Consider the following 25,639-nt stretch of genomic DNA (forward strand, 5'->3'; position numbering starts at 1 on the left):
TCTGAGACACTGTTTCTTATGTATTTTGGATATTAACCCCTGATCAGTTACATGATTTGCAGATATCTTCTCTCATTCCATAGGATGCCTTTTCACTGTGCTGTTCCTTTTGCTGTGCAGTAGGTTTTCAGTTTGATGAGTCCCATTTGTTTTTTCTGCTTTTGCTTTTAGTGTCATATCCAAAAAATTAATGCTAAGACTAATGTCAAAGACCTTTTCCCCTATGTTTTCTTACAGGAGTTTCATTATTTCAGATCTTATAGTCAAGTGTTTAACCCATTTTGAGCAAATTTTTGCGAGGGGTGTAAGACAGGGGTCCAATTTCATTCTTTTGCATTTGAACATGTAATTTTCCCAACACTACTGAAGAGATATGTGCCTGATAATTTTTGACCACATGAACAACGCTGTAAATACTATATACTGCTTGTATCCATAACATATTCTTGAGCTTTGACCTCTACAGCATAGTTACTTGTAAACAGTTTAGTCCTTTCATGTCTAGCTTTTTCTAGCTTTGTTAGTGGGATCAAAACAATATTCAGTTAGTCTGTGGCTAAATTTCTTTGGCAATTTTGTGCCCCATCATTCTTAGTCCTCTACTTAGTGGCCTATGAATTATGAGGTTTGGAAGTAGGCACTATCTACTGAGCTCCGTGAGCTCTGAAAACGCTCCCCCCCAATCTTTTTAGGTGACCTATTCCTTGCCTCTCAGGCTCCCCACAAGCAGTGTCAGTGCTCACTGGAGATCACTGAACACACTTTATCACCTGTTACTCAATGGCTTGAGGGCTGCTGTTTCATGTGTCTTGCCTGGTGCTTCAGTTATTTCAGATGCAAAGGTCCTGTGACTCCAATGTGGCCTTCAGTTCCCATTACTTTTTAAAAATCACTGAGTTTGGTTGTTTTGTGTAAAAAACTGTGTCATCTGTGTGTTCCTTTCCCCTCACTGCCATTTGCTCTGTATTTATAGGTTTAGCATCTGCATGTTAACAAAATGCCAGCTGTTAGTGGAGAACTAGGACCAGGGTTAGCAGCCTCAGGGGAAAGGACAAGATGAAGCTCACCATACTTGGTAATCAGAAATCAAAATTCAGATTTGATGTCCCCCAACAGAGAGGTCATGTAGGCAAGCCTAAATAATGTTACATGAATTATTTCTGCTAAATAAGTCATTAAGTTTGAGTAGATTATTGCAAATGTTGTCCTTAAAAACAAACTGCCAATATACTATACAAGCATTAGCACAAATAAAATCAAGAAAAGGAAAACATAACACTGAAAATGATGTTTTCACAAAATACCTTCTGTTGCCATGCCCCAACTTCCCATCTTCTGCTTCACCCCAAGAGTAAACTTCTCCTTCTGAAGAGAGGGCAAGACAGTGTTTTCCTCCTGAGTTCACAGCTACTTTCTTAATGAACACATGCTGAATGGATTCAAGTAATGTGGGGGTGGACACCGATTCTGTCCCTCCAACTCCTAGTCTGCCGCCCGCACCATACCCAGTGGCATATAGCTACAAGATAAAATAATACAGACATCATATTTTTATCTAAGGATCCCATATTTCAATAATCAATAAATCAAATCAATGCTCTAGGTATTTTTGCCACAGAAAAATGAAATTTAAAATTAAGACTTTATTTTTTCTTTATCAGAACTCTAAAAATTAAAGAAAAAATTACAATTAATAGAAACCCCAAATTCAGAAAATGTATTTTGAAAACACATCTTTTCCCTGCAAGTACTTCTATTTTGTCTAGAGTAGCAATTAATACCAAGAAAAGCAAAAAAAAAAATTTAATTATCTACTATATGCAACCCCAGAGAAGGAAATGGCAACCCACTCCAGAATTCTTGCCCGGAGAATCCCATGGACAGAGGAGCCTGGCAGGCCATGGTCCATAGGGTTGCAGTGAGTCAGACACAACTGAAGCGACTAAGCACACATGCACACGCTATATGCAAATCCCAGATAACACCTACACAAATACCCACAGGAAAAGTATACATGTATCTAATATTTCAGCAAAGCAGTATATAACTCACATAGTAGAACATACTATTTTTTTCTTTCATTCTAGGTGGGTAATTCATTTAGGATATAAAACATCTTTATCATAAAAAAAAAATCAGACTGCCATTTCCAAATGCATGTCAAACACCCCTCCTGTAACAATTTAAAGGCTGCTTCACATTGTTTCAACTGGTCTGCTGCACTGACACAACAGGAAGGAAACTTGAAGCCCCAAAACAAGAAGTAAAACCAAGAATTCAGACAGATAAAGGAGCCCAAAGACAGCTTCCCCTGGGAATGTTTTGAGGCCTCAAGTGCACAGGGTGTGGAGGGTTAGGAGTCAAGCCCAACCGGAAACTGCAGAAAGAAGAGACTGAGAAGGGCTTCCTCCCACTCACACTGAATGAGAACTAAGAAGAAAACAAAAGAAAGTTGTCTTTCTCAACCTTAGGGCTGAATGAAAGGGTGGAAAAATCTCTCCTGAGAATTCATAACCACAAAAGCTGGTCACTGAGTTGGTTTTCAGTCTGAATTAATGCTACCTATGGTCTAAATTCTGTAGGTAGAGGATTTAATTTACAATGGCTTAGACTTGTAGTACCCCAGGGTCATAAATTCTCTTTTGATTAGTGACTTCAGACCAGACCTCTAACACCACAAACTTCTTAACCAGCAGAGGCAGGAGAGAACACTATGTGAAAAAGCAAACAAATGCGCTGGCTTCTCTTTTTCTCTTCATTTAGATACTGCCTGATCTCTCAGTCTCTGCCTGGAAACTTTCATGGAGCTATTTCAAGGCAGTTTTCTATGCTTCAAAAAGCTGTCCCATCCTTTCAGAGTCCTACTTCTTGCAGATATTTAACTAAGATGTTAACAGATTCTAATAGTTTAGGATATCATTTTTTTAAATGTGTCCATTAATTGCATAACAAATCTAAATAAAAACAACAACAACAAAAAAAAACTAGGCCTCATCTCAAAGAATTTCTACATAAAATTTTTCAAGGAAAACAGTCAGCTCATAATTTTAAAAATTCCCATTATCTAAGAGTCAAAAGAAACAAGTCCAATATTATGTTTAAAGAAATAAAAGCTTGAAAGTATCCCCAAGGAATGAGAGACTAAGACAACACAAAGCAAAATTTGCAGAAATTAAAAAAATAGAGTTGAAATTAAAAGCCCTGATACATAAAAGAGATTATAAGCAGGTGAAGAAATATTAGAAAACCAGCATATGGCTCTGAGGAAATTACCGAGCATATGGCAAAGAAACACAGAAAGAAGAGGAAACAGATAAGAAGAGAGAATTGGGAATAGACCTCCTCACTTGAACATCAATTAGAACTCGGAGTTTTAAGTACAGATCATAGAGAAATATGGGAGAGGCAATATTTGAAAAAATAATGTCTGAGAATTTATCAGAATGTTAAAAGACCAGTTCCTAGAACCAGGAAGCCCATCCTTCATCCCTCACCACCTGGTTAAAAAAAAAAAAACAATGAAAAAGGACAGGGAAAAAAAAAGAAATTGACATCTAAATACACCATAGTGAAAGTATAAGTCACTAAAGAAAGATTTTAGAAGCAGCTGTTATACAAAGAAAGGATTTATACAAAGAAAGGATTTAACTTTCATTTGGGTAAAAGTTAATCTGACTGCTGACATCCCAGGTCATGATCAATGAGGGCCAAAAGCCAGAAGAATAAAATGTTTAATAGACTGACTAAAAATAAAGGTCAACTGAAAATTTTATACTCTAGGACATGGCTTGGATTACTACCCACAGGCCAGGTCAGGCCCACCACCTATTTTTTATTCAAAAAACAAAAGTTTTATTAGAGCACAGGCACACTCACTCATTTTCATATTCACCTCAAGCTGCTTTCATAATTTTAACAGAGATCAGACTGTATGAGTCCCATAGCCAAAAAATACTATGGCAACCTTCACAGAAAAAGTTTGCAACCCTGACCTAGAAAAAGGACAAAATCAAGATATTAAAAAAAAAAAAAACCAATCAGGAGATTAACCAACAACAGACCCTCACTAAAAGAAACTGAAAATACATGTTTAAAGTATCAGTAGAAGGACTGACCACCTGATCTGCCTCTTGAGAAATCTGTATGCAGGTCAGGAGGCAACAGGGAGAACTGGACATGGAACAACACGGTTCCAAATAGGGAAAGGCTGTATATTGTCATCCATTTAACTTACATGCAGAGTACATCATGAGAAACGCTGAGCTGGAATCAAGATTGCTGGGAGAAATATCAATAACCTCAGATATGCAGATGACACCACCCTTATGGCAGAAAGTGAAGAGGAACTAAAAAGCCTCTTGATGAAAGTGAAAGAGGAGAGTGAAAAAGTTGGCTTAAAGCTCAACATTCAGAAAACGAAGATCATGGCATCTGGTCCCATCAATTCATGGAAAACAGATGGGGAAACAGTGGAAACGGTGACAGGCTTTATTTTGGGGGGCTCCAAAATCACTGTAGATGGTGATGCAGCCATAAAATTAAAAGATGCTTGCTCCTTGGAAGAAAAGTTATGACCAACCTAGACAGCATATTAAAAAGCAGAGACACTATTTTGTCAGCAAAGGCCTGTCTAGTCAAAGCTATAGTTTTTCCAGTAGTCATGTACGGATTTAAGAGTTGGACTATAAAGAAAGCTAAGCACCAAAGAATTCATGCTTTTGAACTGTGGTGTTGGAGAAGACTCTTGAGAGTTCCTTGGACTGCAAGGAGATCCAACCAGTCCATCCTAAAGGAAGTCAGTCCTGAATATTCATTGGAAGGACTGACACTGAAGCTGAAGCTCCAATACTCTGGCCACCTGATGTGAAGAACTGACTCATTTGAAAAGACCCTGATGCTGGGAAAGATTGAAGGCAGTTAGAGAAGGGGATGACAGAGGATGAGATGGTTAATGGCATCACCAACTCAATGGACATGAATCTGAGTAAACACCGGGAGTTGCTGATGGACAGGGAGGCCTGGTATGCTGCAGTCCATGGGGTCACAAAGAGTCAGACACAACTGAGTGACTGAACTGAACTGAGAAGGAAAATTATTCCAGATAATCCAGGACATAAGAACTAACTGGTGAGAAAAGATGTGCATAACATTTGGGTAAATCCAGAAACTATATGGTCTATATAAAAAAACAATAATAATAATGCTTATCATTAGGGACACAGATTAGGACCAAAACACAGAATAACAAAGGATCAGCCTTTCTTATGTGTGAGGAGTACAGAAACACTGATTAACTTTAGATTTTAAATATGTTAAAACCACCAGAAAACTCCAAAAAACAAAAAAAAGAGAGCTACACTTCAACCCTTGATACTTCTGGGTAGCATGACCTTGATACTTCTGGGTAGCATGACCTTGATACTTCTGGCAGGTAACCTCTGATTTGCTTCCCAGAGTCCCTGCTCGCAGGATTCCCGCCCCTATGTAATCCCTCCTTAGATATGGGTTGTGCCCAGTGACACTCTCCTAATGGATAGAATATAGCAACAGGGATGACATGTCACTTCTGTGTTAGCTTGCACGAGACTGTGACTTCTGTCTTGCTCTCAGGCTCTCCTGCTTTGATAAAGCCAGCTGACATGTTGTGAGATGGCAAAGAGCTGAAGGCAACCTCAGGCAATAGGTCATGGCAAGCTGAATCTTCCTCAGGCCAGTCCTGCAGCAACTGCAGCCTGATGAAAGATTCTATGTTGGAGGACCAACCTAAGCCACCCAGACAGACTGTGACATAATAAATTTGTATTGTTTTATGTAAACTGTTGTAAGTTAAACAGATAATATAGTATCATAACCTGACGTGGAGTGGGTAAGACAAATATATTATGATGATCACACTCATGACCCTGGGTCTCCCTAAAATTCCGAACACAAACCAATATGTGTGTGTGTGTATACACGTGTGTGTGTGTATATATATATATATATATATACATATATATATATATAAATATTTATAAATATATAAATAAAACAGAACCTAACCAAGTAAGGTTTCTTCAATGAATGCAAGACCATTTGATACAGGAAAAGCAATCAATCTAATTCACTATATTAATCTTTGGCCCCCTGATGCAAAGAGCTGACTCACTGGAAAAGACCCTGATGCTGGGAAAGATTGAGGGCAGGAGAAGGGGGTGACAGAGGATGAGATGGTTGGACAGCATCACTGACTCAGTGGACATGACTCAGTTTTGAACAAACTCCAGGAAATAGTGAAGGACAGGAATGCTGCAGTCCATGGAGTTGCAAAGAGCTGGTCGTGACTTAGCGACTAAACAACAACACGAGGAGAAAAACATCCGTATGATAGTGTTTTAAATGAAGAAAGATGTTTGACAAAAGTCAATATCCATTCATAACTAGAAAAAGATGTGAACTTCCTTAATTTGATAAAGGGCATTTGTCAAGAAGCATTTAAAAGGAGGCTTCCAGTGTGCTGTTTTGGATCTGTCATGAATCCTCTGTCCCTTAAACTACTCCCGGGGGCTTAGGAATGCATGCATTTCCTTTGTTAGTTTTTCCATATGGTGATAAGTAACTATTTACGACCCTCTTACTTTTTATGAACCATATGGTAAAAGTGATTATTTACAACCCTCTCTCTTTCATATGGATGACCTCATGTTTCCTTGGTAACTTGTAAGTTTTGATTTTATCTCTGCTGGAAAGAGTATAAATACCCACACAATGTTGAATAAAACACCCTTGCTCCATCAGAGCTTTGGGCCCCGCGTCTTCTTTCTCTCTCTGTCTCTCTCTCTCTTTCAGGCTAATTCTCTGGAGCACAGAGGCCCTCTGGGTTCACTTTCCTGCCTCGGCTTCTAAGACCCTCTCGAGAAGGCGCTCTGCCCCTTCACCCCTTCGAGAGGGCAACTGAAGCCTTGGTAAACAGAGCCAGCCCCATGTCAGGGACTTCACTGGTTTTCTGCATAAACCAAGGAATATCAGCCTCTTTCTCTCTCCTTTACTTTCTTATCATCAACTCCAGACCACCAGGTTCCAGTCCATTCAAGGACCTCAACAGGCATCTATCAAAACCTCACAGTAAGTGCATGAAGGATCCCATCACAGTGTTTCTTTTGCAGCCTAAATTAAGACAAAAAGAAGGTCCACTACCACCACCCCCGTTCAGTATTATACTGCAATTCCCAGCCAGCCCAATTAGCTCCATTTCTCTGTAGAAGACAGGTGAACTGAAAAGGAATGAACAAAATTGATCTCAGAACATGAAGTTACAAAGATGATACAAAACTGTTTGAGATACTAAGAAAGAAGAATATAATAAGGTCACTAGACATGGGCTTCCCTTCGGCTCAGGGCTTCCCTTGTGGCTCATTTGGTAAAGAATCCACCTGCAATACAGGAGACCTGGGTTCGATCCCTGGGTTGGAAAGATCTCCTGGAGGAGGGAACAGCTATTCACTCCAGTATTCTGGCCATGGAGAATTCATTGGACTATATGGGATTGCAAAGAGTTGGACATGACTGAGCAACTTTCACTTTCACTAGACATACAGTCAATATAGAAATATCAACTATTTCCACTTATCAGTAGCAATTTTTTAAAAGACATATAGGAGAACTTCCAAGACGCTGATAGAATAAGATGAGGAAGTCACTTTCCCCTCCACAAATACATCAAAAATACATCTACATATGGAACAACTCCTAAAGAATACCTTCTGAATGCTGGCAGAAGTCCCAGACTTTCAAACAGGCAAGCCAATCTCCTTAGAATGAGGTAGGTCAAAAGATAAAGGTTAAAAAAAACGAGAAAGGATTTCAGGACAGGGACCTGAGCCCTGGGGAGAGAGCTGTAAAGGAGGAAAAGTTTCCACATACTTGGAAACCCCTCATGGAAGGCGGTGGCAGTGGGGGGCGGTTTCAGAACCTCAGAGGGGAACACAATGGCGGGGGCACAGACGGAAAAACAGAGAGAACTCACCACAGAGATAGCTGCCAAACATCACTTTCCAGGTGAGAAGCTGCTCACACTGCTGGCCTGGAACAAATGGGGGCTGAGTGCTGAGGCTCAAGCTTTGAATCTCAGGGAGAGGTCCTGATTTGGCCAACTGTGAGAATACTCTGAGGACGTTAGTAGGACACAGCTGAAGGAGTCCAGGGGAAAAACTGAGCATCCCAGAGAGACAAAATACTATTGCCACTGGGACACTCCAACTCCTACTCCATGCATTTGCAGACAGCGGATCGTGCCCAGGTGGTGGCTGCCAAAACCAGCAAAACTGGTAGGTGAGCCAGAGTCAGAATATGACACGACTGTAGTTTACGTAAACATAAGTGACTAGACACTGCCAAAACCAGGGCAAGTGCCTGAGTCAGCAGACAAAAAGCCGTCACTGCAGTCCCGACCCCAGAGGTGATAGCTGCCAACAGCTGTGAGTAGGCACAGGTTACTGCCCAACCCATGCTGGGAGTCTATGCAGCTTGGTTCTTCCTAGGGACCCACAAATTGAGGTATATTCCTCTGGGAGAGCACATGACCCGCCTCAGACTGTGACAAGGTCTGACAAGTCTAACACCGCAGGCACTACTTAGTACATCCTAATTGTGGCTGCCACATTCCACCCTCTCCACAGCCCAAGGGAACAAGTGAGCCCTAATAAGCCTTGGCCTTCTCCACCTCTTGCATGGCTAAGGAACAACCACGGAGGATAGCCTATAAGCAGAGCTAATCGATCAAAATCACTAGAGTTGATCAACGAATATAATTAAGTCATAGGATATATTAATAAAATTAATATACAGAAATTCCTTGCATTCCTATACACTAACAGTGAAAAATCAGAAAGAGACATTAAGGAAACAATCCCATTCACCACTGCAACAAAAAGAACAAAATACCTAGGAATAAACCGACTTAAAAAGACAAAAGACTTGTATGCAGAAAACTATAAGCCACTGATGAAAGACATCAAAGACAACACAAAAAGATGGAGAGCTATACCATGTTCTTGGATTGGAAGAATCAGTATCATGAAACTGACTATACTACTCAAAGCAGATTCAATGCAATCCCTATCAAACTACCAATGGTATCTGTCACAGAACTGGAACAAAAAATTTCACAATTTGTATGCAAACACAAAAGATCCCAAAGAGATAAAGCAACCTTGAGAAAGAAAACAAATTATAAGAATCAACCTTCCTGACTTCCAACTATACTACAAAGCTACAGTCATCAAGATAATATGGTTGACACAAAAAAACAAAAATACAGACCAATGGAATAAGATAGAAAGCACAGAGATAAATCCACGCATCTACAGGCACCTTATCTTTGACAAATGACACAAGAACATACAATGGAGAAAAGACAGCCTCTTCAATAAGTGGTGCTGGGAAAACTGGACAGCTACATGTAAAAGAACGAAACTAGAACACCTCCTAAGACATACACAAAAATAAACTCAAAATGGATTAAAGACCAGAAACTATAAAGCTCCTAGAGGAAAACATAGGCAGCACACTCCTTGACATAAATCACAGTAAGATCCTCTATGACTCACCTCCTGGAATAATGGAAATAAAAACAAAATAAACAAGTAGGACCTAATTAAACTTCTAAGTTTTTGTACATCAAAGGAAACTATAAACAAGGATAAAATAATTGCAATTATTTTCTCCCAACTCTCAGAATGGAAGAAAACAGCTGCAATCCAAAATATACAAGTAGCTCATGCAGCTCAATATCAGAAAAACAACCCAATCAAAAAATTGGTGGAATACCTAAACAGACACTTCTCCAAAGACATACAGATGGCCAAGAAACACATGAAAAGATGCTCAACACTGTTCACTATTAGAGAAACACAAATCAAAACTACAATGAGTTATCACCTCACACCAGTCAGAATGGCGATCAGCAAAACATTTACAAACAATAAATGCTGGAGAGGGTGTGGAGAAAAGGGAACCTTCTTGCACTGTTGGTGAGAATGTAAATTGATACAGCCACTATGCAAGACAGTATGGAGATTCCTTAAAAAGCTAGTCTTATTCCAACTACCATATAATCCAGCAATCCCACTACTAGACATATACCCTGAGAAAATCATAATGGAAGAAGACACATGTGTTCTCTGCAGTACTATTTATAGTAGCTAGGACATGGAACCAACCTAGATGTCCACTGACAGGTGAATGGATAAAGAAGTTGTGGTACATATATATAATGGATTATTACTCAGCTATAAAAAAAGAACGTATTTGAGTCAGTTTTAATAAGGGGGATGAACCCAGAGCCTATTATACAGAGTGAAGTAAGCCACAGAAAAAAAAATATTGTATATTAACACATATACATGGAATCTTTAAAGATGGTACTGATGAACCTATCTGCAGGGGAGCAATGGAAAGGCAAACATAGAGAACAGACTTGTGGGCACAGTAGGGGAAGGAGAGGGAGGGATGAACTGAGACAGTAACTCTGAAGCATATACAGCACCGTATGTGAAACAGATGGCCAGTGCAAATGCATGACACAGGGAACTCAAACCCGGTGCGCTGTGACAATGTAAAGCAGCGGGATGCGGTGGGAGGTGGGAGGGAGGTCCAAGAAGGAGGGGACATATGTATACCTATGGATGATCATGTTGATGGACAGCAGAAACTAACACGATAATATAAAGCAATTACCCTCCAATTAAAAATTTTTTAAAAGACAGCATTATGATAGCAAACAAAAAAGTAATACATACATCAAATGAACTGATATGCAAATAACTATAATACACTTTTGTATGTATGCTGCATTTCAAAGTAAAAAATTCTAAAGTCATAGACTACGTTAAAGATTATACAGAAATACTCTAGAATTTTTGGCATACTGCTTTCAGTATACCATGAATACTATTACTCTTGAGATAATGTTTTAGTACAGAATCGTTATACACACTATGAACCAAACTGCCCTCTAGCCACAGCTGTCTTGCAGTGTTGATGTCAGTATGACACAGAAAATACACCTTCTTACCTTCCCGTCAGCTGTCACCGCGAAGAGCGTCTGCTCTCCTCCAATTAGTTGCACAGGTCTGAGAGCTGCAAGGGCTTCACATGGCGTAGGGACTTTAACTTTTGCACCTTCAATGCCCCCAAGCTGACCCCTATGATTATGACCCCATCCATAAATTGTTCCACTGCCACCAGCAGAAAGAGTCCAGTCATCTGGTCGCCTGTAACAAACATTAAAAAACAATTGACATGTGAAAGAACTCCAAGTTAAGCACCATTTTCCCACAGACAATATTAATTCTTGTTTTGGCTATAGTCAACCTGTTCATCCACTGCACAAGCTGTTCATCTTGCTCTCTTCTAAAAATGCTGTGACTCTCATGGAGAACATCCATGTTTTCGCCATCTGCCATTAATTCACGAATTTTCTTAGCCACCTGGACAATATTATTATGAGATTATAAATCAAGCACTCATCTCTCAGGAATAAAATAAATAATACTAAGGCAAGAAGACAGGAGAGGAGGTCTTCCCAACCAAGAAAATGAGGGAATGCCAACATCAACATTGTGATTTTAGGGTTAATAATTAAAACCAAGATTATATTACATTGAAGATACTTTAAAATGTCTAGGCAATATCATTATATCTTTACTAAAAACAAACTTTAACTGAAATTCAGTGTTATTCATTTTCAACTATGTACTTCTTTTTTTTATGATATTCCTTGCCAAGACAGATGTTACTATCTCATAACACTGGCATCTTTTTACACTATAAAAGAAGATACTTTGCATCCCCAAAGAGGTGCCAAAATAAGGTACAATACCTCATCGAGAAACAGACGGGGCAGCGATGTTCTCTTGTCCAGGGCCACAGCAACACGGGAGGCCATGCAGTACCTCCGGAACCAAGCCCACTTGTGTGTTTCAGCACAGCAAGGGAGCGTGTCTAATTCCAGGTCACAAGCAAGAGCTACTAATACCTGCAGCCAGCAAAAATTAACACAGGGGCACTCAGACCCAGTGTAACATTCTACTTCACCAGTACTGCATGCCAAAGACAGCCCCCATGCAGGCTCTCTGTGGGTCTTCCTTCAGAATTCCTCACTCCAGATAACTGCCACATGCCCAGCAAGGGGCGTGGCATCACCAATGATGTGGATTATTCCTACCCAGTTCCTAGGGATGCACCTGACAACAGGAACCCAGACCAGACCACTGCTACAGTACTTGCCACCTGAGTAAAAGCACCTAAAAGCACGCTGTTATTAAAGCACAAGAGCTTAGATCACACAGACAGTCTTGAAAATGTTTCACATTCAACTTCAGTACCTATACGTGTCCTCAGGGATGCCTGATATTTGATGTACTGTACTTAACAGCTCTCTGCAGTTCTCTCACCACCTCAAAACAAGTCAAGATTTACCTTAAAGAATGGGCTGTGCAGTAGCTGCTTGCCACCTCTCACAATAGGATCTTCATATTCAAACTGCCTTTGCAAAGCTTCTGGAAGGCCTTTCACCAAAGCAGCAAGAGCACTGCCTGAAAAACTCTTTTAAGAATACAACAAAATTATAGCCCATACTAGGAAACCAAATTCAGGAGAGTTGAGTTGAGTGTTTTGTTTCTGTGAGTCAAATGTTTAATTATACTGATACTATTTTCCTCTAAAGCAAGTGACTAATATTTATAAATGGGGAAAAAATCTAAAAAGACATAATGAATACTGAAATTAAAAAGAAGAACATGAAAATTTACTTCAGAATATTTGGTCTTAATCTCAGTATAACAAAAACAGTTCTCCCAGGGAACCAGAAAGGAATTTCTGCTTCACAAACCTCCATCTCCAACATGGTTAAGATAAGCATTCTTTTAACAATAACTACTTCATCCAGCAAAACAAAGGGGATGTGGTGAGTTAGACTCATTAAGCCCAATGGACAATCCTATCCTCACAGCCATCTACATGGGGCTGTTTCTATAATCAAAGTCCAGCTTGCACTCAGTATAGTAGCAACATAAAGGAGCCTGAATGCAAGAAAGCCTGTCTTAGTACTATGTGAAATTTCCCAACTCTTCTGTGATTAAGAAGTTAAAATAATTAAAGCAACATTTTAGTCCCAAAGGGTCACATAACTAGAAACTATAATGTAATGTTTCATACCAGAGCTCTTGTTTCCCCATCATTATCTCCAAGTAGCCTGTTTATGTTAATTGATTGTCCAAATTCAGTTGTAAGAAGCTTCCTCAGTCTTTGAAGGGCCCACATTCTGTGACTGGCAGCTGAAATGAGAAGACAGAAAAGTCTGAGGATGACCATTCTTCTCAAGGAGAAAGACAGACCTGGCAACAGAGGTGCCACTCACCCAAGGCACTCAGCTGTGCACAAGCCGCCAGGGACGCTGCGAGGCGGGGGATGATGCTTCTGTGTGAGGCAAGGTTGAGCCGGAAGTCCAACAAACAAGTTACCAAGTCCATGGACGGGCACGAGAGGACACAGCGATCAGAAAGAAGGTCTTTAGGGCCTGAAGAAAGGTAATTATAAACGTCCCCTTGTTGGGCAGGGCAACAGCTACCCCACAAGGAGATTCACCCAAAGGGAGTGCGTCATCCACATGGATGCCATGGCCAGAGGGCTGTGCCACTCTTGCGTCACGTGACTAAGCTCCGCACACTGACATTTCACCTGAGAACTCACACGGCTGAAGAACGGCAACCAGCAACAGCTGGGAGACTTTGGGTGAAAACAGAGTGCCACACCCCAACAGCCAGACAAGTGAGGCAGCTCATGCAGTTCTGAGCCTTGATGTGGTTGGGCCTTGGGCAGTGCTGGGTCCCAACACAACAGAAGGCAGACTACAAAGCACCAACTGAAAATACGTGTGCATCTCCCTTGCTTGGATCACCAAGCCCCCTCCTCACCTGCAGCTGGCATGATGGGGTAGACTGTGAAGCGCCAGCCCCACCCATTCACAGACCCATCACTGATGAACTTCCACTTCAACTCATCCCCTGGGATGCGCAGTTCGCTGGACCAGTCAGACCACTCCCGGCCTGGGGGACAAAAGCACATTGGTGGTGGGTTTACCCATCATCAGATCAACATCAACTTCCTTAGATACAAAATCACTCACACCCTGTCTGAACGACAGCCAGCTCCTCCAGCCCACTGCCCAGGTGCATTCACACCAAGGCCTTCAGCTCACACTGCAGCAAGCAACTGGGAAGCAGAGGACAGGCAGGCACTGCCCCAACAGAAGACACTCACACACAACCACAATGCTACATGAGAGGCCCGCAGGGCCAGTGCCTGCTCACGCCAGGGTCAGGGCCTACAGAAGTTTCTTTGAGAGGGTCTGATGAAATGGTTATTACCCAGGCAGCCAAAGAGAAAGCCTCCTTCTTCCTCAAAGGGGAAGCAAGTATTCAGAGACACAGGGCCCCCACTGAAGCACAGGGGCAGTTCAGCCCAGATGAGCCACCCTCCAGGGAGAGGAGAAAAGCCTGGGGTGCCCTGGAGAGGAGCTGGGGAGACAAGCTTATGGTGTTCCACCCCAACTGAACTTCCCCTTAGAGGAGTCATCAGGCAGCAGTGTGGGAGTAGCCTGGAAGGGATCCTGTTGGAAGCAGAGAAACTGAAAACATGTCAGAAGACTACTGCATACTACAGTGACATCTGTCAAACTCAGAAAAAAAAAAATCCATGCTCATCTGTGATACCACTTCATCCAAAGTAACCTCTTGTGAGTAAAATTCTACTGGCACACAGCCAGGCCCATCATTTATATTTGGTCTGTGGCTGCTTTTGCTACAAAGGCAGAGGGGAGTAGCTATGTTAGGAAACATTTGTTGACCCTGGCTCCAGATGAAGAATAAAGATATCTGAAGAGATCTGCACACACAGACACACATACACCTACACCGATGATTCTAAAAAACCCAGTGAAGGGTATTTAACAAGCCTCTAGACAGAGTGATTCACTCTTGTTCAATCTCACAGAGCACATCAGAGGAGGGAGAGGCCCAAAGGAGACCCCTCCCATCTACTCCAGTACTGTCCACCAGGCACACACAACACTTACTCAGTGGGGAGCCTACCTCCTCACAGCAATCAATTAAAAAATAAAACCTTTAAGAAGCCTTGTAGTATGTCAACCTTTACCGTGCATGAGTCTGACACTCCCAAACACCTTACAGCACCATCTCCATTGTCTAGGTGAGACTGGGCCCTCCCAACAACCAGTGCTCCCCAAAAGGACCGGCAGTTGCACTGGACACCAGTAATCCCACCCATCGGTGGGGAGGTACATGCATCACTTGAATAAATCATCTTACTGAAAGCACAGGGGGAAAACAGATAAAACCTCGAGTATTTTGCAGTTAGGTCACTTATCGTTCTCTCATGAAGTCGCACATGAGAATGAAGCAGTAATGTTCTAATGGTTCTGTTCTACAAAAGCAAGCTCAACTCTTCTTCCTACCTGACCGCACGGAGACAATCCTGTTGACACCATCCATAACTGTGAGAGGGTCATGGCGCCTTTCGGTGGAGCACTGCCGGTCAAACTCCACCCTGAGTCCCTCTGCACCTGGAGGACAAGTAGGCACAAAAACAAGGTAACGCTCCCAAGTCAACATACCACAGACAGGGCCAAAACCATATCACACAGAAGCAGCGAGTGTGAAATGATGTGCAACAGCTACCGAAAAGCAGAAGGCCAGGAAGAACTAACCTCAAAACATAAGGACTCCTCTCACTCCAACTCTGCCTCCCACAAAATATTTCACCCATGATGAAACAACAGAAGACACTCTCACTTGGCCAACTGATTTTGTGGTCTCACTTCTGGAAAAATTTTCATGCTACAGCCCTAACCAGGAGACCAAGCTTTATTATCCTGCCCTCTCCACCCCACATTTTAAAAGCCATATAAAATCATGTCCACCAAGAATTTAGCATTAGATCTAGAGTCTTCTCTGGGACAAATTAGCTTAGAAAAGAATCAGTGAAGGCTATGACCTGGGTTATGGTGGAGGGAAAAGGTTGGCAAAACAACTATAAAATCATTCAAAATGGTAAGAAACAATGATCCCAGGGCTCTTCAAATTAATTCAAGACGAACAAACTGAGAAGAGTTCATTCACGGAAAAACTGCCCAACTCAGGCAGGGACAGTGAGACTCTATGTGTTCTCACCTAGGGTTGCCCTGTGCAGCTACAGCTCAACTTTACCAGGATGGGACTCTGTCTCCAGTGACCTCATGCTAACTGGTGCAGAGCAGGGCAATGCCTGGGCAGAGACCCTAAAAGTCAGAGAGTCAGGAGGGTAACAGGACATACAGAAAAGCTTGCATCTTTGCTGGCTCGAGAATATGGTGTGGCTGGGGAGTGCCAGACACGAGAACTAGCCAGAAATCTAACAAGAAGATTCTAGAAGTCAGAGAACAGAGAAGGGCTCAATGAAAACGTCATGGACTCCGGGGTGACTCAAGGCACATGTCCTCAAGAAAACAGAGTTGGGTGTGCGTGTGCCTGTGCACGTGTGTGTGCACTCGCGCGCGCGCACAAGGAGGTGTGCACACACACACACACACACACACACACACACACAGGAAAACTGCCAAGACACTGATTTCCATGCCCTCCCTTGCTTCCACCCACAGAGATCCATCCACAGATGGGGAAATGAGCAGGCTAAATCAAGCAGATATGGAACAAACCCTAAAAGTCAGGCTAGAAAACAAAACTCAAAATTAAAAAGTAAGCTAGGATATCAGTGAATATGTGACGCAGGGGAGAGATTTTAGAGAGTAATTCCAGGCATCTTACAAAAGAAATACACAAAACAACCATAGAAACCCAGCAACAATTACAAACCTTTTTTAAAAACTCAGACTCCAACAGAATCTAAAATGTTTAAGTTTTCAACAAAATATAATGAGATATGCAAAAACACTGAAAAATGTGAGCCATATGTGGGAATAAAATCAGACAACAGAAACTGACCCTAATGGGCCAAATGCAGAACTGAGTAGACAATGACTTCAAAACCATAATAAATATGTTCAAAGAATTCGTGAAAAAATGATAAAGGAAAATATAGTAACAATGACTCTGGGTCCTTAGACCTTTTTGTATAGTTCTGTGTATTCTTGCTGTCTCCTGTTAATCTCTTCTGCTTCTTTTAGATCTGAACAAAGCCCCAAAACACATGACAAAAAAACAAATATAAATGAAAAAAGTAGGCAAATCTACGATTACAACTGGGGATTTCAAAATTTAGCCTTCAACAACTGACAGAACAAATAGAAAAGATTTCAACAAGACTACCTACCATCTTGAACTCTTACATACCTCTTTATCTGGCTGTTCATCTGTATTCTTTGTCATGTCCTTTATAATAAACTCCATGGGGTGGCAAAGAGTCGGACATGACTGAGCAACTGAACTGAACGGAACTAACAATAAACTAATAAACATAAGTAAATGTTTCTGTGAGTTCTGTGAGTTGCTATAGCAAATCAACTGAACTTTAGGAGGAGGCTATGGAAACCTCTGATTCACAGAAAGTCAGCAGGTAGCATAGGTAAGAATTTGGACTTCTGACTGGCGTTTGAAGTGGGTGGCGTCTTGGTGGGACTTAAGCCATTAACCTAGTGTCAGGACTGAGTTAAACTCCAGGACACCAGCTGATTTTGCACAGCTGCATGATGTGTGGAAACCCTCACATGTCTGATGTCAGAAGTAGAGTACTGTAGCAGTGAGAACAGAGGAGATACAAGTGAGGGAGTTTTCATTTTTACTTTTGCTTTATTTTATACAGAAAACATATTCTGTAAATATGTTTTCATGTTTATGGAAGAATACCTACCCTACAAAAACTCTTTCAGAGAGTAGAGGAGAGGGGAACATGCTGCAATTCAATCTGTAAAGCCAGTATTACTCTAATATCAAAATGAGATCAAGATATTACAAGAAAGGAAAGCTACATAAATAAATTTTGAAGTTTTTAATAAAAAAATAAAAAGAAAGGAAAGCCACAAACTGACACTATTCATGAAAATAGGTTAAAAAATCCTTAACAAAATATTAGCAAGCCAAACCCAGCAACATATACTATAGATTATACATTGTAGACAATTATGATTTGTCTAGAAATGCAATACAAGTTGAATATCCAGAAACTGATTCACATAACATGCCACATTAATAAAGGATTAATACAGAAAACAGTATGTCAATACACAGAAAAATCATTTGATAAAATCCAGCACTTTCTCATGATAAAATTTCCCCCACAAACTAGGAAGAGAAAGTTTCCTCAACCTGATAAAGGCATGTATGAAAAACTTATTGTTAACACACTTAATGCTAAGAGAATGATATGTATTCACTCTACTGGAACAAGGTAAGGATTTCCACTCTCATCCCTTGTATATAACATTAACTCCAGCTAGTCCCTGTTCTAGCATAAGACAGAAACAGGTGATGTCTGTTAAATGTCACCAAGTATAACTGATTTGAAGAAGGAAGTCTATGAAACAAAATTTGGGAAAGGCTGTTCTAGTGCAGCAAGGAAAGGATTCCCTCCGCAGGGGAGATATGATCAGAAACCCGTAACTAATTGCCTACAAGAATACTACTTCAGGCAGATGGCAAGTACAAAGTGAGACAAATGGCCTATCCCTGGAACATATATAAGGGCCACCATAAATGATGTGGAGGGGCCAGGAGAGACAGGTAAAGAGGAAGGGAATGCTGTTGGAGAGGCAAACAAGGTTCATGGGAAGTTGCACAGGCCACCATCAAGGATCTGAGCCTTATTTTAAGGTTACAGGGGTGCACTGGTAGATTTTAAGCAGAGCACCAGTGTATTCTGACTCACTTTAAGAGAATCTCTCTGGTTGTCATGTAAGGAGTTGATTCTGGGAGACACAGAAGGTGAGCAGTAGAAATAGAACATTTATATTATACTAGTATATGAGTTAGTATAATAAACCAGGTGAAACTAGATGGTTGGGCTAAGAATGATTCAGAATGGTGATAAATGGCTGAATCTGAAATATATTTTTTAAGTATATTTTTAAAGGACTTACGGGCAGACTGGATATCAAGTAAGAGAGAAACAGAAAAGAGGAAGAGGTACACTAGACTTTGTCTTAGGTAACTGCTGAGTGGAATTATCTTTTGCTTAATTTCCACTATGAGAGATTAAGAGTTCAAAGTTAAAGAAGCTTTTGTAAATCCCATCTCATTCTAAAAAGTTAAGAAAACTAATTTCACATAAAAATGATCAGGATAAAATTATCGAGGTCAAATACAATATAAAGTTATTATTACAAAAGAGAGAATAAGAATAGAATAACATTCTCCTATAGACAATGAAGGCAAGCCAGAAAGATGTGCCCACAAAACACATGAAAAATGTAATCTATTATTTCAAACTGAACTAAAAGAAATTAGGAAAATGATACATAATATGAAAGAAAAATATAAATAAGAATTAGGAGAAAACACTAAATTATAAAGTTTAGTAAAGAATTTTTTAAAGTTCAGAAATAAAAATTAAATCAGAAAGAACATAGGGGCAAATAAACACAACAGATATGCTTTGAGACAAACAGGAGGAAAGGAAGTAGCCAATATTGACTCTAAAAGGCATCCAACACAAGATAACAATCACACATCCATGAAAAAGAAAATTGAAACAAGGTTGCAAACAAATACCACAAACTGTAATGCAAACAAATAACACAAACTGTAATGCAAAAAAAAACTGTCTTGAAAGACATGACTCGAAACTATCCAACATTTTAAAGGGGCACAAACTCTTATCTGAGAATGTCACTTATGACACTTACAACAACAAACTTTCACAGGAGGAAAATATGCTAACCAATAAAACTAACTTTCAAATGTGGGCAACCAACTCTTAGAACAAGCTGACTCATGTTGGGACTGTCATCCTCTGAGCCTTGCTGAGGAACTGACAAGAGAGTGAGCTTCAGACAATCAGTAAGGAAGGAGACAACTAGAACTGAATGAAGATTAACAGGGAGAAAGCAGAGTATGCAATAGCTATTATGCTCTGGGATTCATAGTATGACCAATCTAATCAAATTGCAACAATGAAGAGAGCAAGAAACCAAGAAAAAGTTTTGTTAACTATTTTCAGTAACCATATACATATCTGGTAGTGTTAGACTAGAACCCTGAGTCTTTTGTGCCTGTGATGTGGGATAAAGCAAATACGTAATTATGAGATATTCTAATTCTATCATTCCTCTGTCTTAGAACCAGGATTTGGCGGGGAGAAAAGAAACACGGACATTAACAGAAGAGGTTAAGTATAAACAGAAACGTGTAGTTCTGAATTTGGATCTATCATAACATTATGAACTCAAAAGAAAGTCGGTCAATCAGTCAGTTTCACTGTCCACTCATTTACCCTGTCTCTATCCACTGAAAAAGTCTAGAAACAACAACAGCCCAGTGATCTAAAATGCCATCCCCACTAAAGACTCCAGGGTAGACTCCAGGTGGAGAGGAGAAACTACAGGACAAGCCTAAAGCATCTTGTCTTATCAGACTACAAGGACATTACCACTGGACCATAAGAATCACTGCCAAGAGCCAAACACAACAAGGAGCTCAATGTCTGGAGATGTGATAATTTGAGCTTCAAGAGGACAATAGTCATAATGGATTAAAGCCCATCATACATGTTTAAAACCATGGGTTCATGATATAAAAAGAAAAATAGGTACTTTTCTGACTATCTAGTGTTCAGGACTTGGTGCTTCCCCATCTGTCAGCCTGGGTTCAGTCTCTGGCCAGGAAACTAAGATCTCAGAGGCTGTAAGGCTCAGCGAAAAAACCCCAAAATAACTGGTCACCTTCAAAGAACAATGTGTTCATTCTCATGAAAATGTAAAAAGAAGAAAAGAATCAAGCTTTTATCCTGCCTTTCTTATACAAACAGTACTCCTGGGTAACCAACCGAAGGATCAGGGAAAATGTCCCTGTATAAAGTAATCTAGCTAATAAATAAGAAAGAAATGAAATAATTAGAATAGCCCCATTTTGTAACCACCAATGGATTTAATGGCCTCAGGTAATGAGCATCAGTAGCCGCTGCCATCACAAAAGGAAAGACAAGCAGATACTAGATGCTTCCAGATGCTGGATCACAAGCACTAACTGTCCTGTCAGAGGGCCTGGCTGAACTAATCAGGCCAATGAATCAGGGGTAATCTGTAGAAAAACAGGATGGAGGAACAGGTGAAAGTGCAGCAGGGATGAATTATCGGAAAAAAAAAAAAGGAAGAAACTACAGGTTTAAAGATACTTAAAAGATGGAAACTGTTTAATTAAGAGAGTTAAGATGAGAGTCCACACTTGGGTAATAGAAACTGTCCAGAAATACAAGCCAGGACAGTGTCACATTAGAGGGGGCGACACAAGGAAGGCTTCTGGGCATAGGCAGAAGACTGCTTCTAGATCTGAGTTTTGGCAACTAAGGCATCCACCTAATAAGCATTAAGCTAAACATTTACTTTGCATAGTTTCCTGTATCATGTTTTCGGTAAGTGAGGTTTCTAGAAAAGGTGGGGAAAGTGACTCTAAAGCAATTCTGTCCCTTTTCCTTTGTAAAACAAGGACAGCTGCTTCAACTGATGCAATGGCAGGAATGAAGCGGTTCTACAGGCAGCTTTTATATGACCCCATCTCCTCCCCGGGGCCAGCCCTCAGTACCTGGTATCTTCACTGTGCCGCTGGACGAAGTGTCGTCAGTGTAGGGATGGCTACTCTCCACCACCACAGGCTGAGAGGACAGGCGGCCACTCTGTGAGTCTGTAGCCACATCCTCCAACTCGGTGACACAGAGCTCCAACAACATATCTGCCACCTGTGGGGGGAAGCAGGGGACAAAGCAGGAAGGCATCAGGATGCCTGCCCAGTTCAGTTCTTTCCATAGGGACGGGGGCACGGAGAGCTTGGGAGTTTGAGAAATCTACTATAAATCAGGGCTCGGTTTCCTCACCGATAAAATCATGATAGCAGAACTCGCAGGGGTGCTGTGAAGCTTGGAGAGATCTACGTACAAGTAATAAGAAAGCACCTACACACAAAACACCCAATACATGCCAAATGATGAAACGAAATGCCTGTGATCTCAACACTTTCTCTTCACGTCAAGACAAGGTTACATCCTAGTGAGGAAAATCTGCCCAGGAACAAAACTTTCAAGCAAGGAGCAGAAAGTGATAAAATTGACCAAGATCCCAGAAGGCATGGGGGTCAAGCAAGAGGGGCAGGAATGGAGAGGGATGACCCAGCTGTCCAGGCTGAACAGTGGTAGACAGCACCTGAAATGAGACAACCAGTGGTGTCTCCTGACCCAAGACAAATTTAGGATCAGCTCCCACACCATACAGCCCAACAATCCATGTTCAGATTTCATTTCAAAATTTTAGTGATTCACACCACTTAAATGGTCAATACTAGTGATTATATTTTGATTGCTATTTTAAAAACAAACAATATGTTGTTATAATAATTAACTTCCAAAGTTTTAAAATTTATAAAAACTTAATGAGACCATTCTCTATTCTTTCAGAAATTATTTTAATCTATTTTTCCTTGTATTTAGACAATAAAAGTTATCTTAGTAAGAAGTTTCATTAATGACAAACTATAATCATTGCCATAATTTAGGTTTTATAATTATGAATACAAAAGTTTTTCTAGTTTAAAGAGTCTCAAATACTAGATCAGGATGGGGCATAAGAGTAGCATCCTGCCACTGGCCAGGAAAGTTGGAAGAAAATCCCCATCTCTGTTTCTGTCTCCCCTTGAATTTGAGATGTTGATGTCATCTAACTCTCAATGCACAGCCTAGCAGAGGTCTTCTGGGCTTTAAGACCTTCCACAAAGACAGCCAGTACCCCAGGAGAGGCAAATAAACTCTGAGAAGAGGGTGACAGAGGGGTCATAGATGTGGTTCTACCCTCAAGAGTTTACAATCATTTCCCCCATCCACCAGACACCTGAGTGTCTTTGAGGGAGTAACGACCACTGAGAGCTTCAGTTTTCTCATCTGTAAACAAAGGGAAAGCCTGTGCTCTGTACTAAGAGAATGCACCAAGAAAGGGACCTGGAAGATATGTTTACAACAAATTCTAGGTATTATTACTTTAAATCCACGTTCTCATTCCATCTTTTCCTCTCACAAATGCAATATACTTGTAAAAACATTAATATTTTCCTCATGGAAATTCACTTTGATTTAATCTCTCAGAATTATGCCAAGTAACTTGCCTTGAAAAACTACGAAGTAGGAAACCTATAACCCTTCAGTTCTCCCTGAATATGATTAAGAAATAACAAGCCCCTAAAATATCTACCAAATCATTTACTACGATCTCAAGAACGCTCAACCTTTCCTAAGTACATTATGGTTTTGGTGGTAGGACGGAAATGAAACACAGGTGGCTCAACTGCACAGGGCACACGGCATCACTCCTGACACAGCCAGCTCTGAAGAGGTGGAGGAAAGCTGCTGAGAAGCAACAAGCGTCCTTAAGGAAGCCCGAGGGCTTCAGAACTGATGAGTTCACTTCTAAGGTACACTGCTATGATACTGACTTGACACCCGACATTAGCCACATGCAGCTGTTCGAACTTAAAGTGAAATACAATGAAAACGTCAGTGCCTCAGGTGCACTAGCTACATCTCAAGAGCTCAAGCGCCATATGTGGCTAGGAGTCACCACACTGGATGGCTCAGGTACAGATCATCATCATGGCAGAAAATACTACAGAACCCATGCTACCATATAAAATCTACTTTAAACAGTTAATAGTTAAGATACTGCAACAGTAAAGCATAAAAACTAGCATAATGGGACCATAAAAAGTCTATAAAGGACCCAAATAAGTACAGAAGTTTACAGTACAATAAGAGTGGCCTTCAAGTCACTGGGAAGAAGATGGATTTAGTCAATAAATTGTGTTGCTGCAACATGTTTGCTGTCTAGGAAAAACTAAAACTGAATCCCTGCTTTATCCCCTGTATCAAGATAAATTCCAGATGGTTCAAAAAGGTACATATAACAAATGAAGCTCAGCTTGGTGCTCTGTGGTGACCTAGAGAGGTGGGATGAGGTGGTGGGAGGGAACCTCAAGAGGGAGGGGACATATATACATATATGGCTGATTCATGATGTTTGTATAACAAAAACACAACATTGTAAAGCAATTATATTCCAATAAAAAATAACAAATGAAAACAAAAATGATTAAAAGAAACCTGAGAAGATTTCTTAAACAATGTCATGCTCATACCATATTTACACCATGATATAAAATCCAGAAGCCATAAATGAAAAAATTTGGCAGATCTGACTTTGCAAAAACTAGAAATCTCTGAATTCTAAAATATTAAAACAATGTTAAAAGGCAAACTGAGGAGCAACTCAGTACAGATAACAGAGAAGGGACTCATCTTCACCAAAATTCCTTCAAGCACAAGACAGCAGCAGCACCTCCAGCCCACCCACCCCGCTGCAGCTCACCTGGGGGTAGGCAGTGCCCATGCCAGACAGCACTGCTGAAAGCACATCCCGGCCCTTGTCCCCCGCTCGGCCACACACAGACAGCTTGAGCAGGTCCACCAAGACACGCGTGTCGTCCACAACCAACAAACTGGTGAATTCATCCAAGGACTGAAGTTCTGGGCCTGACGCTTTATTCTGGCTTTCAACATCCTATAAAAGTTCAACAATTAAAATGAGGAATCATATATTAAGAGACAAACAGTCAAGAACTCAAAGGATATATGACTACCAATGACGAATAAGGAACCTTCTAAGGTATTTACGACCATGAAATACTAGAATAAGAAATAACAAGCCCCTAAATCTACATCACCTTGTACTATGCTTTCAAAATCAATCAACTATTTTACAAATTACCAACAGCAGCTGTCAAAAGTAATGCCTAAACTATAAAGAAATGACAACATATACTGTGACCAATTTCATATCTGACGTGTGTTTCAAGGGGAGACTTCAAATGAAATCTCACCATGTAAAACCTACCACCACAGGGTATGTCTGGGAGTCTTCTATCAACTGCATTTGTACACTATACTTTTACAACTTTTGCCTAGATCCACTTCACAATTCTTTCTCAGAATATTACTTAACAGACTTTTTGACATATAAACATTGCTCATAATCTCTTGTTCCTTAGGTACTGTTAAGAAGAAAATAGTCTTCTCAGTACTCCCCTTTTACTTCTCATTCACAGTATGTCAGTTAATCATCTGTGATTATTTACCTCTTTCCACATCAGCAGAAAAAGGAATTGCTTGTTTGCCTATGACAGCATCACTGACCCGACACAATCCCACATCATGAGGGTTTCCTGCCCAGGACAATCACCCCACAGCCTGCTGGCACCACAAAGGAGCCTCTCGAAGGTTGGCAGTGGGGTCAGAAAGAAACAGGGAGATCCAACAGCTTCTGAGCTTAGAGGGAGTGGGTATCAGAGACCTGAGCCCTTTCTGTTTCCTAGGCAGAGGCTAGCTCTCCAGGGAATTA

The 25,639-nt window shown here is 40.8% G+C and overlaps 1 protein-coding gene across 7 annotated transcripts in view; it reads right to left on the minus strand.

Annotated features, from left to right (window-relative positions):
• HERC2 (HECT and RLD domain containing E3 ubiquitin protein ligase 2) overlaps window positions 1–25,639 on the minus strand; it is a 243,505-nt gene that overhangs the window by 27,508 nt on the left and 190,358 nt on the right. For all 7 annotated transcript variants that reach the window (XM_069576810.1, XM_069576811.1, XM_069576809.1 and 4 more), the window contains 11 exons: window positions 24,611–24,802; window positions 21,789–21,942; window positions 15,515–15,622; window positions 13,956–14,087; window positions 13,400–13,558; window positions 13,198–13,316; window positions 12,460–12,585; window positions 11,861–12,016; window positions 11,353–11,468; window positions 11,054–11,252; window positions 1,305–1,519 (listed from right to left, as the gene is read on the minus strand). In XM_069576810.1, coding sequence (XP_069432911.1) covers window positions 1,305–1,519; window positions 11,054–11,252; window positions 11,353–11,468; window positions 11,861–12,016; window positions 12,460–12,585; window positions 13,198–13,316; window positions 13,400–13,558; window positions 13,956–14,087; window positions 15,515–15,622; window positions 21,789–21,942; window positions 24,611–24,802 — 1,676 coding nt within the window. The remainder of the gene's footprint in view (window positions 1–1,304; window positions 1,520–11,053; window positions 11,253–11,352; window positions 11,469–11,860; window positions 12,017–12,459; window positions 12,586–13,197; window positions 13,317–13,399; window positions 13,559–13,955; window positions 14,088–15,514; window positions 15,623–21,788; window positions 21,943–24,610; window positions 24,803–25,639) is intronic.

Source organism: Ovis canadensis, chromosome 2, assembly GCF_042477335.2.
Source record: "Ovis canadensis isolate MfBH-ARS-UI-01 breed Bighorn chromosome 2, ARS-UI_OviCan_v2, whole genome shotgun sequence".
Taxonomy (NCBI): Eukaryota; Metazoa; Chordata; class Mammalia; order Artiodactyla; family Bovidae; genus Ovis; species Ovis canadensis.